This window comes from Pinus tabuliformis, chromosome J (assembly GCF_031772625.1).
Source record: "Pinus tabuliformis cultivar Carrire ecotype Pingquan chromosome J, CPIR1, whole genome shotgun sequence".
Lineage (NCBI taxonomy): Eukaryota > Viridiplantae > Streptophyta > Pinopsida > Pinales > Pinaceae > Pinus > Pinus tabuliformis.
The window spans coordinates 411,311,165-411,332,907 of NC_142295.1; the positions used below are offsets into that span (position 1 = coordinate 411,311,165).

Sequence of the window (21,743 nt, forward strand, 5' to 3'; positions counted from 1 at the left end):
TGATCTCGAACTCCATAAAAAATGAGCCTCTTTGCTTCCCTTGCTCTCTTTGTACTTCTTCTTTGATCTTGTTGTCAGCAGGAACAACTACAACACTTTTGACGTAGCCTCGAGATCATATTCCTCAAGAACAACTAAGATTCTGGTCTTCCATATGTAATTTGGAGGCTATCCAAACCTGTCCTAATCTCTGAGCCCATACGATGCCATCTCACCCAATTGTTGAACTGACTCCTCTAGTCACTGCTTAGCACTGCGCAACTGCTTAGCAAGTGAGAAATTCAAACTTTCTGGTGGAACGTTCTCTGAGGAGAAAAATTCACCTTCTACTTGTCTTCGTTCTTTTGTAGTGGATTTTTGACCCAACAGAAACTACGCCCTTCAAGCACTGCATTGAGGCTCTGCATCACTCCCTCTACCTCCGCAAACTCACGAACTAGAAATTGTACCCCTCTGTCGTCTCACTCACAAAGAGATTTCCTCGGATTTGCTTCCTAGCAAGGACTGCACAATCCCTTCAAGGGGATTCGAATTGCTGCCAAGTGTAACTTTCGGCCTCACTGCTTAGTGATGGATCTGCTCTTCTTGTTTCAAAATCAATGCTCTGATACAATGTGAAAATTCCTACACTGAAGAAACCCCTACTGCAGCAAATCTGAATCTACTTCACCTACTTGATTTTTAACATACATTATCGAGTTATTCTTCTGAATACTAAAGAAAATTACTTCTGCAAACCTATACTAGTTAAATATTTGATCTCATGAAACAGAAAACTAATCAAAGAACAAGATACATAGGACATAATTATTTTTGGACAAAATAGTTCCCGGAAAAACCCAATGCGGGAAAACCGGTGCAACAGTTTTGAGGGTTTATTATTATGTAGGAGAAATATCTGAATACAAATCTAGGATGCTCATCTAGCAATCCTTTACAGAGAAAATATTGGCGGAAAATATGAGTGAGTTTTAACTCACTTCACTCACAAAATTTCGGTTAATCCGGCAACAAGACTGGCTAACCCCGGCTACTTCTCCGTTGGCCTTATGTCAGCCTTTCAGGCTCTGCATCAGCTCTGCGTCAGTTTTTCTACCCTCTACGTCAGCTATCTCGGTTGTTCCGGCAGTTCTCGGTAGTTCCGGCAATTCTCGGCAGTTCCGACTTCTGCGTGACAAGCAACTTTCTCCTCTGCATTGGCCGTTTTGGCTTTGCGTCAAGGTTGCATGGGCCCAGACTAGATCAACATCAACTCTCCCGTCTACTGCGCTGCCACTGCAAGCTCTCTTCGCCTCTCTATTCTGTATTCTCCGGAAAGTCCTTCTCTCGGATTCTCTCTGCTCCTCTACTGCTAAATGATCACCTAGTTCGAATTTCTCTGTTTCCTAGCCCCAGAAATCGAACTCCAGATCAATTCGTTCCCTCCAAATGAACCCCAAGCCTCCACCTTATACTTTTCTTATTGAGTCTTCAACGACCGAGATTAAGTCTCTAATCAACTGCTAAGATTAAGACATGACTTGACTGCCTTCTAGATCATTCTCACCCGTATTTTGATTAATACCCATTAATATTTTAATTTCCCTAAGTTTAGACTTAGGAACTCCATTAAAAATATTAATTGGTTTAATAAAATACAATTCGAGTGGAATTTCACCAATGGTTTCTGGGTTCTTTAGACCTCATGTTCCTTAGCCTCTCCACCAATTTTCAAGGCTAGAGCACTTCCGATGCTACCAAAAACTAACAGACAGAGGCAATGCAGAGCTTTAGAGGGAGTTCGGAATCCAACTGGGAGAGTCGAGATCTAGTGCCAAATGTCGGGGTGTGAGACCAGAGGGCCAGAAGGTCAAATTTCCAGACGGTAGGAGATCAGCATAGGTGGTGATGCAAAGCCGAGCCAGTGTGACGCAGATTTGCATAGGATTGATGCAGATGCTACGCAGAGGCAGCGTGGGGCTAGCCAGCCAGCCCCTGATCAGTGTCGAATCTCCCGAATCAGTGTGAGATTTTTCTCTCTAACTCTTTGCCATTTTTTCTCTGTATCAGATAGCCAATTTGCGCATCCAATGATTTGTACTCAGAAACTACTACATAATAATAAAACTGTTAGTTGCTGGACCAGTTTTCCCACATTGGGTTTTTCGGGGGACATTGTCCAAAAACAACTGTGTATATGTGTGTGTTTATTCCTCTCCAGTGAAGTATTTAGTTTCTGTAGTATTTTATTTTGTGTAGGCTGCAGTGTCTAAATTTTAGTATTTGTCGTAGAAAACTGTAAGTAACTTGTTCAAGTAATTTAACAAGTAGGAGAAATATTGTAGAGAGAAATCTTTCAGATTAATCACATTGTAAGGATTGGGTTGACGTTTTGAACCAACTAATGTGGTTCATCCTCAGGACTGAGGAGAAATATTATCAGTTTGCTGCAGTAGGAATCAAGTAACTGATTTCTCACAATTCAGGTTCATGGGAAGTTAGATGAGAAGACTAGGAGAGACCTCTGGAGGAGGAAGTTGTGCTTCACTTGTCAGGTGCCATGGGAACCAGGGCATCGGTGCACCAAGGGCAACGCCCACTGTATAGAGGTGTTATCAACAACGAGCTAGAGGATGATGCTGAGCAGGAGGCAAATAGAGGAGATGGTAAGATGAAAACTATTGGAGGTGGTGGAGGAGGTCCACCACCCCCGCCTGGAGGAGACCCTTTCCGACCCATTGGAGGATTCATTGCTTCACTGAGGGGAGTACCCAAGTATTTTACATTGAGGATTAGAGACATATTGCAGGGACGTCGCGTGGCAGTGTTGGTGGAGGATGGGGCTACCCACAACTTTATTGATACGCAAAGGGTTTTTCAGTTCTAGTACCGAGAGACAGGACCATGCAATGTACCATATATGTCGCTAGTCTGATAGTGACTATGGGAAATTGTTCAGTGACCGATCATTTGTTTGTGGGCGAAGTGCCAGATAAAAACGTGGTAATGGGTGTCCAGTGTCTCTATTCCTTGGGGTGAGTCACTACTGATTGGAGGAAGCTAAAGATGGAGTTCACGGGACTAGATGGGAAGCTGCTGTTGTTGAGGGAAATGCATTCATACCCACTACAAACAGTGTCAGTCTATCAAATGGAGGATGACCTATGACATGGAGATATAGAGTGGGCAGTGGTTTTGAGGGTCTCAGAGCCAGGGACATAGATGTGACCACAACATCCCAACTTTTAGGCGATATTGGATAGGTACCCAGTAGTCTTTGGAGACATCCCTCCAAGACGACTACCAGATAGGGGATTTGAGCACACGATTGAGTCGAAGGAGGGAGTAAATGCGGTCATCACCACACCTTACAGACATCCCAAGGATTATCGAGATGAGATTGAAAGGGCCATATGTGAGGTGTTGGCTTTGGGGCACATTAAGCCTAGTTCTAGTCCCTTCGCTTCTTCGGTGGTGCTGGTGAAGAAGAAGGATGGGACCCTTTGCATGTACGTTGATTATAGTTCCCTGAATAAGAAGACATTGAAGAAATAGTACACGATTGCATGCACAGATGAGTTGATGGATGAGCTTAGAGGAGCTAAATCAGATTTGGGTGTGAGAGAAAGACATTTCAAAGATAGCTTTCTGGTGCCGCTATGGGCACTTTGAGTTCTTGGTGATGCCCTTCAGGCTAACCAATGCCCCAACTACCTTCCAGTCTTGTATGAACCATGTGTTCCACAAGCAACTTCGTAGATTTGTGTTGGTATTCTTTGATTACATCCTGATTTACAACAGGACTTGGGAGGATCACCTGAGGCACTTGGAGGAGGTTCTACTTTTCCTTGAGGAGCAACATTTTTATGCCAAGGTGTCAAAATGCGAGTTTGGACTGATAGAGATGTACCTTGGCCATGTGATCGGTGAGGATGGGATACGTATACACCAAGAGAAGATTGGGACCATCCTGGATTGGCCTACGCCATGGAATATGACAGAGTTGCAAAGATTTTTGGGCATTTGCACCTATTGTAGGAAGTTCATGAGGGGATTTTCACAGTTGGCAACACCCATCATAGATTTGACTAAGAAAGGGGCTTCGAGTGGACTGATGTGGCACAGGAGACCTTTGAGCACCTTAAGAATGTTATGAGAAATCGTCTGGTGTTAGCCTTCCTAGATTTTACACAACCCTTTGTCCTGGAGTGTGATGCGCCCAAAGAGGGCATTGGGGTTGTTTTGATGTAGGGAGGCCACCCAATAGCTTTTGAGAGACGGAATATCCTTCCGTATGAGAGGTTTTATGATATATATGACAAGGAGATGTTGGGCCTTATGCACACATTGGCCAAGTTTTGACAGTACTTGGTGGGAAACAAATTTAGAGTGAAGATTGACCATAACAATCTTTGATTCCTTTTGGAGCAGAAGGAGCTCAATCAGAGGAAACAAAAGTCGGTCAACAAGATCCAAGCATATGACTTTGATATAGAGTATGTCAAGGGAAAGCTGAACGTGGTAGCTAATTCTCTATCTAGGAGACCCGTGACACTCTCCCTTATGAATATTTTTCAAGATTAGAGAGTGCAGTTGCTAGTAGAGTACTCCAAGGACAGGTAGACTTGTGAGATGGATGACACTTATGAGGATGATAGCTACAGAGTGATAAATGAGGTGATCTATTACAACAGAAGGATATACTTGGTATCGGGTTCACAGTTGAGAGAGAGGATCATGCAGGAAACACATGACACCCCTTTAGCAGGGATAAGGGATTCCTCAAGACTTACTGTGCTATCTGGGAATGCTTTATTTGGAGGGGACTCAAGGGAGATGTTTTGAGACACGTGCAGGAGTGTGATGTCTGTTAGAGGAACAAAGGGGAGTTGACACATCCAGCAGGTCTACTTCAGCCTCTCCCTATTCCTGAGGGGAAGTGGGAGAGCATATCCATGGACTTTATCATAGGGCTACGAGTGGTACAGGGGCGTGATTGTATTTATGTGGTGGTTGACAGATTGACAAATTTTCCCACTTTTTCACCATCCTAGCTAAATATTTTGCATCACAGGTGGCATATCTCTTCTTCATAGAGATCTTCAGGTCGCATGGTCTTCCGAATAGAATTTTCATTGATCAGGACAACCGATTTATGGGGGCATTTTGGTAGGAGCTTTTCCAATTGGTGGGTACCGAGCTCACACCCAGCATGAGCTATTTTACTTAGACCGATGGTCAAACTGAGATCATGAACAAATTGTTGGAGGGGTGCTTGCGGAACTATGTAACAGAATAGCAGCGTGCAAGGGTGAAATGGCTACACCTTGGGGAATACTGCTACAACACCACCTATCATATGTTTCTTGGTATGTCTCCCTTTTGTGCTTTTTATGGTTACGATGCTTTGACTTTTACTGACATGATTTTTGGAGATAGCATGGCCCCAAGGGCCAAAGATTGGATTCAGGAGAGCCAAGATATTCTTAGAGACCTCAAGGATAACTCCAGGCCACCAAAAACCAACAAAATATGTACGCTGACAGGACCCTATGAGATACATTCATTGAACGCCCACACAAGTCATTGAACGCGTCAAAATGCCATGGAAATGGCCTGAAATAGCCCCAACACACCACCATCTATACCCCACGGCATTTCAAAATTGTGAAACATCTTATAGTGCAATCGACAACATTTCAAGTGAAATTTAGTATTTCAACAGATTTTAGGTACTAGTACACCTATTGGGGTGATGTTTCTTGCAACATACATCTTATTTTTTTATACTAGCCTTACGACCAAATTTTATAACTAACAAAAGATGGATCTACCTCAATGGTTAGCAAAATGTTATGATCCATTTAATTTTCTGGGTATGAGGGGTTTTCCCCATGATATAGTTGGGTCACATGATAGACCCAATTTTCATGGATATTGGGAATCAATTGAAAATCACCTTTCCACATTTATCAAATAATGTAAGAAAAATTAATTCCTCCATGAGGATTTCATGATGAGTTTGGAAGGATCTACAATGATTTGGTACGAAAGCCTTAGAAAAGGCATGTTTACATATTTTATAGAATTCTAGGAAGCATTTGGTGCAAGATGGGATTATGATTTAGGAAGTTGACTTCCCCTTGTTTGAGAAATAGAAAGGCTATATATTTCGTGAAAAATTCAAGAAGCATTAAAGAAATTTTGAGGTTAAAAATGGGCCTCAAAACAAAAAGGTACAACAGAAATCATCTTTATACGAACCAATAGGATTCAATACGATGATGTCAACCATGGGGGATGATTCACCATTTTTGAAGAAAAAAGGTAAAATGATAAAAAAATAAAAAATAAAAAAAGGTTACTTTTTCAAGTTATTTCCCTATGATTTTACTCAAATTTCGAGTGGGAGCACTTATTGGATGTGGAATTTAATTTTGCATCCATGGCGTACCCATGTTGCGTAATTTTGATGGACCCTACTACATGAAAAATCACATTTTTTCATGTAGTAGGGTCCATCAAAAGTATGCATCATGGGTACTCCAAGGATGCAAAATTAAACTCTGTATCCAACGAGTGCTCCCACTCAAAATTTGAGAAAATCATAGGGAGATAAGTTGAAAATACGAGTTGAAAAATAGTTTTTTTCTTTTTCCCTCCAAAAATTAATGAGGTAATCTAATTTTATTTTATTATTTCCACCAATATTTTATAGTATTCCTTAGGAGGCCCATTTTAGACCTCAAAAGTTCTCTAATGAAGGCCTTCATCATTTACCTTCAAGTCAGGACGTCAGTGAAGAAGAAGAAGAAGAATATTTCCATGAAGAGGTTCATCCTTCTCCTTCATACCATGAGCCAGAGAGCGATGACATGTGGGTTTCCTATTTGAAGTATTAAAGAATTAATCAACAAAGAAGATCTTGAGACAGTGGAATTAAATGTGTCATTTCAAGAAGAAAAAAATGGTAAAGAGTCTTGTCACGCCACATGTCAATAGGGGTACATATGTAAACTTTTGTAGTATTTATCACCACCATTGTAAGCCCAAGGTCACATGTAAAAGCACTGTAACAACCATGGGAGGTTTTGTATTAGGTATCCCAACTTGTGCCTTGTTCTCATTGTCTTTATTTTGTCATCTATTCAAAGCATGGTAGGTCCCTTATAGATCATTTTGGGTTTCTCTTGTCCTATATAGAATTGGAGGGCCTTAGGTGAGTCTACTTGAGGACTCATTGTTTTATGAGAGCTTTCTTTTGTAGAGGTGATCACCATTGTATGGGCCATTCTAGCTTGCATCAAGTTGCACCTATGTCTTACCGCATAGTTATCAACTCCTTTGCTTTGAGTTGATTGTTTTCCTGTTTAAGGAATGATATAACATACTTTTCCCTTTCCAAATTGATTGCTAGCTCCTTGATTTGGTAGTCCTTATCCCTGATAGTCTGTCTCATGTTGGTGGTTTGATCTTCAATCTCTAGATCAATTAGTTCAAATTCATGCTCAACTGTGTCTTTATCCTTTGCTGTCGATTCCTGCTTTGTCGATGAAGAAGGCTTGACCCCTTTCTCTCTATGAGAAGAAAAGACAAGCCTTTGTCCTCTCTTGTACACTTTAGTCACCTCGGGCTTAGGTACTTGAGTTTTCTCTACTGATTTGCTAGAGGACCCCACCTCCATTTGAATGAAAAATAAACTGAGGTATCAATGGAAATGAAGTGATGTGAAGGTGGATTTCGACAAAATGATAGAGGAGATTTGAAAAAGGTGGATATGAACTTTGGAAAATGATGAAAATGAGTGAAGAAACAGTGGAAGAGTGATCTGCTTGCAAGGAGGAAAAGCAGAGTTTGTAATGAAAAATGCCCAAAAACCTCTACGAATGAGCTAGGGTTTTACTTTTTGAGGGGTAAGTTTTGAGGTGAATTGAATGGTTAAAATTGTTTATTAAACATGTATGCAGGTGTATGAAACCATTTTAAATGTTTTAGAAACCAAAAATAAAGATGGCCATTTTCACCCTATCATTTCCCATGCAAATATCACTACAAACACTAGTTTGAAGAATCATTGACATGAGATAAATTTGGAAAAGCAAAAGACGGATAATGATGGCGTACTTACTTGTCCCTTGGCTTAGAAGTCAATAAAATCAAGCTTGCAAGTGAAAAAGAGATTTGGGAGAGTTTTGAAGGATTTCTAGGCACTCTTTCCTGCGCACAGCGCAGTGTTCCTACGCACAGTGCCAAAGCACAGCACAGTTCTTCTACATCCAGCGCCTGTCTCCTAAGCACAACGCTTTGTTCCTAAGCGCAACACCTGTCTTCCAAACCACTTTTGGAGCCCTTTAACTGCTCCAAATTGAGAGCTTGATAGCTCGTTGGAAAGCTCTTGAAGTATGATATACGATAGACTCCTCAAGAATGCAATTTAGACACTCCATCAGGGAGAAAAATTGATTTTCCCAAGGTCACTCCAAAACCCAGGGTGTCTCTGACAAAAGAGCAGCTCCAACTTGCAGAGCACTGTTGGATTCCTTCCACTAATCCAAATCACAAGCTAAAGGTACCATTGGAAAGCTTAGGATGAATGCTACATAATATAGTGCTTAAGAACTACCAAAACCTGATCCAAACCCCTGAAAAACTGTCTTGAAGTCAAGCTGTCCAGAAGTGCAACAACACCCCCGTAGCAAGTGTATTTGGGGCATTTATTTCAAAGCATAACATATGTGCATAAAATGGAGGAGGTTTTTGTTTCTTGGACTATAATGGACAAAAACCTCTTTCACTTTTGTAAAATTCTTCTCCATTTGGTCAGAAACATATTTTGAAGCAAACATGTCCCTATGAGGAATGATGAGGCGAGGTAGTGTACTGCAGCATTGTCTTATTTGAAATTAAACATTATCTTTACCTTTATTTTGATTTCCCTAAGCTGCTAACTCCATTTACCCACTGAATTAATTGATGGACATGTTTTGTTTTGACATATGGTATCATGACGACACATGGAGTGAAACCCTAGACCATGACCTAAAATGAGGAATTTAACCATTTCATGACCCAAGACATTTAAATGAAGATATGATACCTCGAAGAATACAATGACCATGATGAGTGATGAAGACCATGAGTAAGTGAAGGGAGCAATAATTACCTAGACACAACAACTAGCGACCAAAATTTGACGACTCACTGAAATGACAAAAATTTGACTTGACACCCTAACAACACCTTGTAAGAGCATATTTGATCACTGGTGACAGGCTAAAATGATTGACACTAACACAATTAGAGGTGGTTGTGGCTAGTTATAACTTAGTCAACAGATTTCCGGGTGGAAGAACAAGGGTAGCATTGGGAAGAATGATGCAATGCATTGCATAAAAAATTATCACCAAAATGAGAGGAACAATACCCAAGTGTCATATTCACAAGATTCCTTAAGGTATTATGGAACTAGCAAAGGTGGAAGATGGCATGGCAGAGTAGCTGATGACATGGCAATGCTAGGAAATATTTAAATATTTTGAGAGAGACCTAGTTTATCATGGCCATTTTAACCAAACCCAAGTGCTAGAAATACCAAATTGTCCAAGGCTTTGAAGATCCAATGAATAGGTGACCAAGTCGAATTAGTAAAGGGAAAAAGTCGATCTAGATGTTGGAGAAGTCAACTAGCTATTGGAGACTTCATGGACCAAGAAGTTGATTAATAGACCAAGAAAGTAATCATTAAAAGACAAATTATTCCTTCAGATGACGAAGTTGAACCTCTCAGTGCAATCACACATCTCAAAGGACCAATTTGAATTTCTTCAAAGGAAAGTAAGTGGAATGTTGAGCAACAAAGGTGTACTATTTTCCTTCTTTGACTGTATCAGTCCATGAGCGAAGGGATTTTTGGACTAAATTAGGAAATTGAAGCCAAGATGACCCATTAATGGGAAAATAAAAAATTGTAACGAAATATTTATGAAAATTTACTATGTCTCCAACTTGTGGATGACTAGTAAAAATAATTATTTGAGGAGTCCAACTAGCCATTATCTAGTTAGTATCTAGCCATTAAAAATGTTCTATAAAATGCTATCCTCCCTCTTGTAATAGTTGTTGTTGTCATATGAGATTGGTGCCATCAAATGATAAAGAGCTTCATTTTCCCAACCCTTGTTCATCTTTTTTGTTCATTGTGTGCAATGGATTTTCCTTACATTTCTTTTCTTGATTAAATGTATCACATGGATATAATCTAGTATTCAATTTTAATAAGTAAAATTGCACAAAGTTAATTGGTTGAGCCACCAAGGGGCTACAAGTTAGGTGGAGAGGGAAAACTAGGGGACACCCCTACTTTGTTCACTTGTTTTGTAGGTGGATTCCTTTGAACAATTGAGCCATTCCAAAGGGGGGATTTAATTTGGGGAAAGTTCATGTTCATTGTTCACTCAACTTGATCACCGGATAACGCCACAAGAAGGGGTCGCTCCTAGTTAAGTTTGAAAGTTAAAGAGGGTGCTATGTCAATAGTGGGAGCGAATTCTCTTTTAAGAGACCAAATTCACTCCCTTGACCGTATACAAAATTGACTTAAGAAAATATGAGTTTCACATCCCAGCAAGGTGAGGTAATCTTGGTATAATGTATACCCGCAACCACTCTTATTTATAAAATATTGTTTTTTTTTGCTTTTTAGCATTAGATTAGGACTTAGTTACTTGCTGGTTTTTAACTGATTTTATCTTATTAGCAAGTTAAAACCTTGGAGAACTCGAGTTTATTGTTAGATATAATCTAAGGAGAGTTACATGGTTTTTCTAGAAATATGTTACACTTGTATCTAGTTGAAATCTTGCAAATCTGAACTTGTTTATTGGATGTACCTTCTGAAACATGCAACGAAAACCAAAGGCTTCACATTCCCAAGCAGGTGAGTACCTTTATGAAGTCTTATTTCAGAACTCTTATGCTTGCTGATTTTACATTTTTTAGAGTCAAATATTTAAGTTTCCAGCCATACATAAATTTGGAAATTATTTAGGCAGTTGGCCTAGAGGTATATACTCCCAATCAACAGAAAAGGAAATTTCCATTGTTGGAAATTGACTTTATTTTTTGTTACAATCTAACAAGAGGCCTCACAAGCCTCATGTTTAATCCTTAAACTGTCCCATCCCTAGAAAAAGCATCTAGGAGTGGTGTGTAACTCATATAGTGGCACGAGAGGTTTGGTCACTTAAATTACAGGTATCTACAGCAGCTAAGCAAGCATGAGATGGTGGAAGGCTTGCCAAATATCAGTTTCTCCAAAGGAGTTTGTGAAGGGTGTGTCCTTGGCAAACATCCTAGAGAAAAGTTTGACACTGGCAAGACTCACAGAGCATCCTCTCCTCTAGATCTGATCCATAGTGATCTCATGGGGCCTTTTCCTCATCCTTCCATCAACAAAGCAAGGTATGTGCTTACATTTATTGATGATTTCTCACGGTATACTTGGGTGTATCTTCTCAGGAACAAATATGAAGTTTTTGAGCACTTTGAAGATTTCAAAGCACTAGTTGAGACACAGTCAGAGAGAAAGATCAAGGCCCTCCGTATAGACGATGGGGGGGAATATGTTAACAAAGCACTTCGGAACCTTCGCCTTCAGTCCGGCATACAGTTGCAGTACACAGTTCCATACACTTCGCAGAAGAACGGAGTTGCTGAGAGAAAGAACCGATCTCTCAAAGAGATGGCTTCCTGCATGTTGCATGCTAAGTCACTGCCTCATAAGCTATGGGTCGAAGCACTTAATTGTGCTAACTACATCCAGAATAGATCTCCTCATAGGTCTGTCAAGGATCAAACCCCCTTTGAGGCTTGGAGCGGTACTAAACCAGAGGTCACTCACTTCCGTGTTTTCGGCTCCCGAGCATGGGCCAGGATGCCCTCTGAAAAGAGGAAATCTCTTGATCCACAGAGCATTGAGTGCATCTTTGTTGGATACCCTGATGGTGTGAAGGGATACCGACTCCTGATTCCCTCTACGGACAAGCTCATCATTGAGCAAAGTGTGAAATTTGAGGAAAGTCTCTCGCATGCACCTCAAACGCCGCACGCAGACACCTTTTATCTATCTCATGTTCGAGATTATGACTCAGTACACTCAGATGCAGATACAGAGCATGCAAATGCCGCGGTAGAGCATGCAGATGCAGAGACAGAGTCTTCAGATACAAATCCAGTGCATGCATATTATGGTCCACATCCAAGCCCAGATCGGGCTTCCAGTAGTGAATCACATTCCCCTGTCATAAATCAGAGAACAAGGAGCTTACGTGAGATATATGCACAAGACCACCCAGCTGCTAGAAATGGTCTTGTGGGGGATAATACTGATCTCCAGAGGACTAGTTCAGAGTTTATTGAGCCTCCTCTTGTCCTCACTGCCACTGAACCATCGCCATCCTGGCGTTGTCATTTGGTTCAGTCTTCTGATCCACAGTCTTATGTTGAGGCTGCTTGGCATCCATCTTGGGAGTCCACCATGGAGGAGGAATATAACTCCCTCCTCGAGAACCAGACCTGGGATCTGGTCCCCCTTCCTTCAGGAAGGAAACTTGTCCGATGCAAATGGGTCTACAGGACCAAGAGTGCTGCAGATGGGAAAATCACCAGACGGAAAGCGAGGCTAGTAGCTAAAAGCTTCCAACAAGTGCATGGCATTGATTATGACGAGACATTTGCTCCAGTAGCAAATATGGATTCCATATGCCTTACACTTGCCATTACGGCTGCCTAGGGATGGGAAGTACATCAGATGGATGTGAAGAATTCCTTTCTTCACAGAGACCTATCAGAGGAGATTTACATGGAGCAGCCACATGGTTTCATTCAGGATTCATCTTTGGTCTGCAGACTGAAGAAATCTCTCTACGGCCTTAAGTAGGCCCCGAGAACTTGGTATGCGAAGATGGATTCTTTTCTCTTATCACAAAACTTTGAAAGATGTAAGTCTGATCCGAATGTTTACATGCTCAGGACACATGCTTCTCTTCTTATCTTAGTTTTGTATGTGGATGATCTCCTAATCACTGGCAGCTTGGCTTCGGCCATTGCTACAGTCAAGAGGGCCTTGCATGATAGGTTCTTGATGACGGACATGGGTCCATTACACTTCTTTCTTGGTCTTGAGATTAGCTAGGATGCCACAGGCATCAAACTCTCTCAGGCTAAGTATGCACGGGATCTCCTCGAGAGATTTCGCATGACTGACTGCAAGCCAGCACCGACTCCTTTTCTGTCTGGGGTCCGCCTTGAGGATGGAGGTGACACTCCATTAGTTGACAACACTCTCTACCGACAACTAGTGGAGAGCTTATTGTACCTCACCCACTCCAAACCAAATCTCTCATATGCAGTAGGGGCAGTTTCCAGATACATGCAGGAGCCGCATGAGCTACACTGGAATGCTGCCAAGTGCATCCTCCCATATGTGTAGGGCACCATCACCTTCGGGATTCACTATGCAGCAGGCACTGCATTGAATCTCCTTGGCTTCACAGATTCTGATTGGGCGGGAGACAACATTGATCGCAAGTCCACCTCCGGATATTCACTCAGTCTAGGATCTGGCCCTATCTGTTGGTCGAGCAAGAAGCAGGCTGCTATTGCTCTCTCTTCAGCTGAGGCTGAGTACAGAGGAGTAGTCAACATCACCATTCAGGCTCTGTGGCTACAACACTTCCTCACTGAGTTGGGCGTCCAGTTCCACCAACCCATTGTCATTTGGTGTGACAACCAGAGCACTCTCAAATTTTGCAGGAATCCAGTATAGCGGCAGCGGACGAAGCATATAGAGATCCATATGCACTATATCAGAGACTTAGTACATGATCGGGTCATTGATTTGCAGTTTTGTCCTTCAACAGAACATACTGCAGACATCTTCACCAAGACATTCACTGAGCAGAAGTTTCGCTCTTTGCGCGATCGTCTTGGAGTGAAGGACACAGTTGCTTAGCAACTGTCTTTTCTTCCTCTTTTCTTTTGATTACATTGTATTTTGAGGGGGGGTTTTTCCCACGAGGTTTTCCCTCTTTCCTCAATTTTAGTACAAGTTGCACTGTATTTTGGGTGACCTTTGGCCTTGGTTGCTAGGGCCCATTTTCTATTTTTCCCCATAGTGGTGTTCAGGGGGGGTGTTGGAACTACTACACACCTACATGCGGACTCTTAGTTAGAGCATGGGACTACATGAAAGATTCCTTTTGCATGATTTACTCCTTGATTTGCTCCTTCTTTAACTCCGCAATTGGTTAGTTCTTCTGTATGATTTACTCCCCGTTTTGCTCCTTCTTTCACTCCGCAACTGGCTAGTTATCTCCGGAACTTGTTGTAGGTGTTGAGTCTTCTCATTGATCACCACTATGGTGCATTACCTTGGGATCTTCACCCAGTAATGCTATATCATGAGCATTGTAACCTATTTTCTAATGAACCATTCTTTTGTTCTTTCGATTTTCTTTTAGTGTTTTTGCTCTGCAAAGCTGTGTGTTCAACCTTTACTAGCTAGATTCATCTGTGCAGGTTTTCTAACACATTTACAGTTCCCCTCCCTGTGGCACCCACCACTGATTATCACTAAGCCGAACCTAGTGCACCATTCGAGTCACGTGAGTGCATTGCTCAGGAAGCATGCAATGCAAAAGATAGTTCCACCGCCACAAATAATTCAGATACCTTTGATACACGCACAACATTCGCACAGGGAGATTTAGATTCACCCACTGAAATCACAATTACAATATGATCAGATACGGAGAGACGGAAACAACTTCTCCCGATCGAGCACCAGGAATCCTGACTCTCATTTGCTTGACGTGGCAATGGTCAATCTCTCACATGGTGTAAAAATTGGTTGCAATCAACCCGAGTTCAATTTCTCCATGCATCACTATTGATCGCTTCTCTAGATACTTAATGATCGACTTCATAGAATGGGAAACACGCGGCCCTTCTGCTATTTTTCCACACTCTATCTGAGTCGCACACTATTGATCGCTTCTGTAGATACTTAATGATCGACTTCATAGAATGGGAAACACGCGGCCCTTCTGCGATTTTTCCACACTCTATGTGAGTCGCACAAATGGAAACTAAAGTGGCCCCCTCCCCCCAAAAAAAATCTGGATACGATACCGTACGAAACGGCGCACACACTTATAAATTTAAAAAAAAAAATTCATATTGCCATTCATATTTTAGAATTTAGATTAGATTTAGAGACTAAAAAAAATTTACTTATCAATTATCATTTAAGATCTATCATGATTCATCATCATCAATTCAGCATAAACATTGTCATCATCATTAATGATTATTATAACATTCATGATTCAACATATCATCAAGTTTTTGTTTCAAATTTCAATCATCAAGTTATCAACATGACAAGTTACACCATGATTACCAAAATTAATAATGCATACTACATAGTACAAAGTACAAAATGAACTATGACTCGGAATCTACTATCATAATTCATAATTCATATGGTTGTTCAATAGTTTAAAAGTTAAAACACCATCATAAATTACATTTACATATCATCAAATATGTCTTCATTCGTGCCACTCAACAGTTCCACATCCTTTCCAGAAATGGGACTGGGAACATTGCTACCATGTCCACTTGAAAATCCACCTATTGGTGACTCCGCATCAAACAAAGTCACATGAGACATGGCAGTCAATGTCATATCCAAGTCAGACAACTCTGGTTCCAAGTCCCATAATTTGGTGGGCCCAAATTTGTATTCATCTCTCTTGTGTGATAGAAAGCGAAGGTTTGAATGAACAGACACTAGCTCCTCAGCCTTCTTAGAGCCCAATCTATTTCGCCTCACTGAATGGATGAAGTTGTATGTACTCTAGTTCCTTTCTGCTGAAGAGGAACTAGCAACCTGTGACAAGATCATGATGGCCAATTTTTGGATATGTGGAAGTGACCCAACATAGAAGTTCCACCACTCAATTGGACTTAATCTAGTCTTTTCCCGCATACAATCAATATCACAACCCCAACCCTCTGATCCCACAAAATGAGAAAACTGTGCACAAATCCGAAGCCCAATTTCAAGATCTACAAAAAGCTTTCTAAAAGTATTTTTAAATCCTTCTGCGACTTCTCGGTCCTTGTTTGGTGTGGTTCTTTCTGGATCACTTAGCAACTCTATAGCATAATATTTTGGATTCACTGCATAGGCCAAAAGGTGCAATGGGGTGGTCATCTTGTTCCACCTTTTGGCCAATATATCTTTTACTTCTCGATAAAAGAATTCATCTGGGTCATTCTCCTTGGCATTTATAACCAACCTTATCTTCTCTATCATAGAATCAATGCCCTCATACACCTCTCCCAAATTAGGCATATCTATGTCAAACATACAAAGCAAATCCACAATTGGCTTAGTAAATGCTAAGAGGTACTCCACCCTATCCCACCATTCATCCTCAACAACCAACCATTTCAGTGCTTATGCTCTATCAGATTGGGACTGCCTCCATTGATTCCAAAGAGAACTACATACTATTGATTGTAATGCATCTTTCACCTGCATATGCCTTGTTAAGACTATGATGTGAGAAGAAAATCGAGTCTCAGCAACCTGCAGGTGCCAAATTGCCAATGTTTCAAATTTCAACAAATTAAAAATCATAATTTAATTGAATAACTATTATGATTCACGAATCATGACATTTGAGAATCCAATTTAGATATTTGAATTTAGAGTTAGAAATTAGAATTTATGAAATAAACTTTAAAGTATAGGTACCTTAAGGAGCTCCAACTTAGCAAATTCCCTGTAGATGCCTTGGCACATGTGGTGGTTTGTGATAAAGGCTTGAATTTAATTTTCCTCTTCAAAAATAACTCAAATCCACTCAATTTGCTTCCCCGTCGTGCTCAACATGAGGTTCAATGATTGTACAACAAGCACAAGGGGTCCAAAAAGTGTGTTGATATTTGCCTTCAATAATTAGGCCTGCTACTCTACACACCATTGCATTGTCAATTATTACCTGGACAACATTTTCAGGCCCCACCAATTCAATTGCTTCAATCAAGATGCCAGCAATGAATTGAGGATCTTTCCTCTGCCCCTCACAATCCATTGCCTTCAAAAACATTGCCCCCTGTGGGCTTTAAGCAATCACATTGATCAAAGGCCTATTTCTTTGATCTTTCCATCCATCTAAAATGATGATCACCCCTGAAATGCGCCATGAATTACAAATGGGGCTTAATTTAGCCTCCAAAACTAACTTTTTAGCACTCAACATTGTGGTGTGTACCTTCTCATATCGAGGGCTCTTGAACCCTCTTGGGGTTTCATTCACTGCCTTTATCATCTTTGCCCAGTAAGGAGATCGCACAAGGTTAAAGCGAAGATCATTTGCATAAATGCATTTTCCTATAGCTGCGTTTGCTATCTCTCGAGCATCATTATTAAAACTCTTTTCAAGCGGTCCCAAATTAGACTGTTTTGAACAAACAATTCCATGAGAATGAAGTGGAGGCTTTGATGATGCTCCCAACCTTGTTGGGTGTTTTAAATGGGAGGTAAGATTTGCCTCATTTTATTTAGCATTTGCCTCACCTTCTTCTTTATGATATTTTGCAAGTTTTGCCTTGCTTAAACCATTTCCATCCGTCCCATTCTCTTTATGTGGGCCACTGCATTTTCGAACCCCATTGCCGTTTAACCCAAGAAAATGTGCTTTAACCCATGTGTATGATCCCTTATACTCCTTTTTACACTCACTACAAACCCATGCCAATGCTCCCCCTCCTTGGATCTTCCCGACAGTAGTTACATATTTCCAAAGTGGTGACTTTGGATCAACTTTAGGGGCATATTCAATTTCATGTTCTACTTCCTCTGCTTCACGAATGGTTGAATTTGAAGTTGCCATGAATGATGATGATGATTTTGTAAATGAAACTGCAAAATGAAATTGACAAAATGAATTATGAAATTAGACATTGATACAGCGACTTTCCGCATACCATAAAACAATAATTTTCAGAAAATAGAAATTTTCTATTTTTTTCAAAAAAATAGTAATAGTGATGTGTTGGATCTATGTTTTTCCAGTTATGTAAATTTATTCGGATTTTAAAAAAAAAGAAAGAGAAGGGGACTATTGGCCATTCTCATATTGCATATTACTCTGTTTTTGTGTGAATTGTATCTGGTTTTCGTTTCGGTTACATCATCTAGTATCAGATCGTGAAGATGGCTGGAACAGGAAGAGGAAGAGCAGGTGTTGCTTAGATTCAGCGAGAAATGTAGAACCTTCAAAGGCAAGTTGCAGATCTTAAAAACGCATTGATTAACCAAGGAGTAATATGAAGATAAATGTTTGATGAGGAGACAGACCATGAACATGAATATCAACAAGTAGAAGAGAAGCTAAGGAACCTGACTTATAAAGAGAGTGCTCAGGGCTCTAGAAGAGAGAAGCGATGGGTTAAAAATGGAAGTCCTGGACTATGCAGGGAGTCTTAAACTAGAGGAGTTGATAGATTGGCTTAACGCCATGGAGAAATTTTTTGAATGGAAGCCTATGACAGAGGAGAAGAAACTGAAATTTACATGCACCAAATTAAAAGGTCATGCCATGATATGGTGGGATCATGTGCAGAAAGACAGGGCAAAGAAAGGGAAAGGAAAGATTCAAACTTGGAGCAAGATGGAGAAAAAATTGCGCCATAAATTTTTCCCGTTGGACTACGCCCAAACCCTTTTTCGTAAATTTCAGAACCTGAAGCAAAACCTGTCTACTGTGGAAGAACTCACACACGAGTTTTATCAACTGTCCATTTGTGTGGATCACAAGGAAACAGATGAGAAATTGGTTGCAAGGTATGTGAATTGTTTGAAATTTACTATTTAGGATGAATTGAGCATGCACAGGGTTCAGAATGTGGAAGAGGCATACCAGTTAGCCTTAATGGCTGAGGAAAAGCAAAATCGTCAATTTGCTCAAAGGAATATGGGAGCAAGAAGGGGAATCTCAGCTCCCTCATGGGGTGGTTTCAACGTTGCTAGAGGTGAATCATCTCATACAACTACGAAAGTAGAAGATACATGACAAAATAACCCGACCCAACCACGAGGAAGTGGATTTCAGAGGGGTCGAGGTTATGGCAGCAGAGGAAGACCTTTTGTTTGTTTTAAGTGCGATGAAGAGGGTCATCAATTGTTTGAATGTATGAATTCTGATAACGAGTGCCAAGGCAAGGAGAACAACCAAGATTAAACTTGTCCCAAGCTAAGGATGAAGAAGAAATCGCTGACTTTCAAGTTCCACTAGATATGGGGGAGAACCTCATGATGCGGAGAGTCATGGTGATTCCGGGAAAGGACTGAAAGCAGAGCAGCGACTATCAGGATTCTTGGCTACGGACAAATATCTTTTGAACCAGATGCACTTTAGAAGGAAAGTTATGTCAAGTTATTGTTGATAATGGAAGTTGTGAGAATATGATTTCCAAAGAGATGGTACAAAAATTGAAGCTAAAATGTGACATGCATCCTCACCCTTACCGAATTGCATGGTTCAAAAAAGGGAATGACGTCGTCGTGAATAAAAGATGTTTAGTCAAATTTTCCATTGGTAAGACTTATAAAGATGAAGTTTGGTGTCATGTAATTCCAATAGATGCATGCCACCTGTTGTTGGGGAGACCCTAGCAGTATGACCGAAAGGTCGTCCATAATGGAGAGAAAAATACTTACACCTTTTGGAAGGATGGAACTAAGATCATCTTATTACCCCTTAAAGATGAAGGGAAATCCAAGAATCTATCGCCAGAAAAACAGTTTGTTAAAGAAATAAAGGTAACAGGGTGTTGCTACGCACTAATGGTGAAAAACGTAGCAGGGGAAGTTGTCCCAATACCAACGGAAGCAGGGAAGATCCTTGAAGAGTATGTTGATATTATGCCCAACGAATTACCTGATGGACTACCACCGATGAGAGATATTCAACATCACATTGATCTAATTCCAAGAGCATATTTACCTAATCAAGCAGCCTATCGGATGAGTCCTACACAACATGCAGAGCTTCATCAACAAGTGGAAGAACTTATAAAGAAAGGTCTGGTAAGGGAAAGCATGAGTCCTTGTTCTGTACTAGTATTGTTGACTCCAAAAAAAGGAGGTGAATGGAGGATGTGCACAAATAGCAGGGCCATTAATAGAATTACCATCAAGTATCGGTTTCCTATTCCGCACTTGGATGACATGATGGATGTGCTAGCAGGAGCTCAATTTTTTAGTAAAATTGATTTGCGAAGTGGGTACCACCAGATCCGTATTCAGGAAGGGGATGAGTGGAAAACTACCTTCAAGGCTAGAGATGGACTATATGAATGGATGGTGATGCCTTTTGGGCTATCCATTGCTCCTAGTACTTTCATGTGGTTGATGAACACTATGCTTCGCCGTTATATTGGTAAGTTTATTGTTGTTTATTTTGATGACATTCTAATTTTCAGTAAATCCAAGGAAGATCACTTGCAACATTTAAAGATAATCTTGGATCTATTGAGAAAGTATCAGCTTTATGTAAACTTGAAGAAATGTAGTTTTTTGCAAGAAAGTTTGGTATCTCAGGGTTTTGTCATCTCAGCAGAAGGAGTGACGATGGATTCTGAAAAGGTCAGGGAAATTTTGGAATGGTCCCGTCCGAGGAGCATAACAAAGGTAAGAAGTTTTCATGCGTTGGCTACATTTAACATAAAGTTTATTCATAATTTTAGCAGTATCGTAGCACCTATCACAGATTGCACCAAAGGAAAGACATTCTTATGGACCAAGGAGGCTGAGGAAAGTTTTAATTTTCTAAAGGAAAAGGTAACAGAGGCCCCCGTCTTAGCATTACCAGATTTTGATAAAGTGTTTGAGGTAGATTGTGATGCTTCACATATAGACATTGGAGCTATACTCAACCAAGCAGGTAGACCCATTGCATTTTTTAGTGAAAAGTTGAATGAGGTTAAGAAGAACTACTCCACTTATGATGTGGAATTTTATGCAATCGTACAAACATTGCGACATTGGAAGCATTATTTAGTGTCGAAGGAGTTTGTGTTATTCACTGATCACACTACCTTACAATATGTAAATACTCAAAAGAAATTGAACAGTCGACATGCAAAGTGGGTCTCTTTCTTGCAAGGCTACAATTTTGTTCTGAAGCACAAATTTGGAAAACAAAATCAGGTTGCAGATGCTTTGAGAAGGCGTGTTGTTCTTTTAACCACTATGGAAAATCAGGTAATTGGGTTTGATTCAATCAAGGATCTTTATCTGTCTGATCCTGCTTTTGGAAAGATTGTGGAACATCTAAAGAATCCAGATGTGGGGAATGTGGGCCTTGTTCGTGATGAATATTTCCTGCAAGATGGTTACCTCTTCAAGGGAAAACAACTTTGCATTCCAACTGGTTCTATACGAGAACATATTATCAGGGAGCTCCATAGTAGTGGCTTGGTAGGGCATTTTGGGAAGGATAAGACATTGTCCTTAATAGCGGATAAGTATTACTGGTCGATGATGAAGAAGGACATCACCAAGTATGTGGCATGGTGTAGGATTTGTCAAGTGGCTAAAGGGCACTCCCAGAATACAGGGTTGTACATGTCGTTACCTATACCCCTAAACCCTTGGTTAGATGTGAGCATGGACTTTGTATTGGGGC

At 40.6% G+C, this 21,743-nt stretch overlaps 1 protein-coding gene across 1 annotated transcript in view; it reads left to right on the plus strand.

The window, feature by feature from the left end:
• The window catches only part of LOC149227579 (uncharacterized), a 472,348-nt gene that overhangs the window by 394,349 nt on the left and 56,256 nt on the right, over positions 1–21,743 (plus strand). Inside the window, exons 26-28 of the mRNA XM_089380541.1 lie at positions 18,678–18,898; positions 18,950–19,086; positions 19,920–21,618. Coding sequence (XP_089236667.1) covers positions 18,678–18,898; positions 18,950–19,086; positions 19,920–21,618 — 2,057 coding nt within the window. The remainder of the gene's footprint in view (positions 1–18,677; positions 18,899–18,949; positions 19,087–19,919; positions 21,619–21,743) is intronic.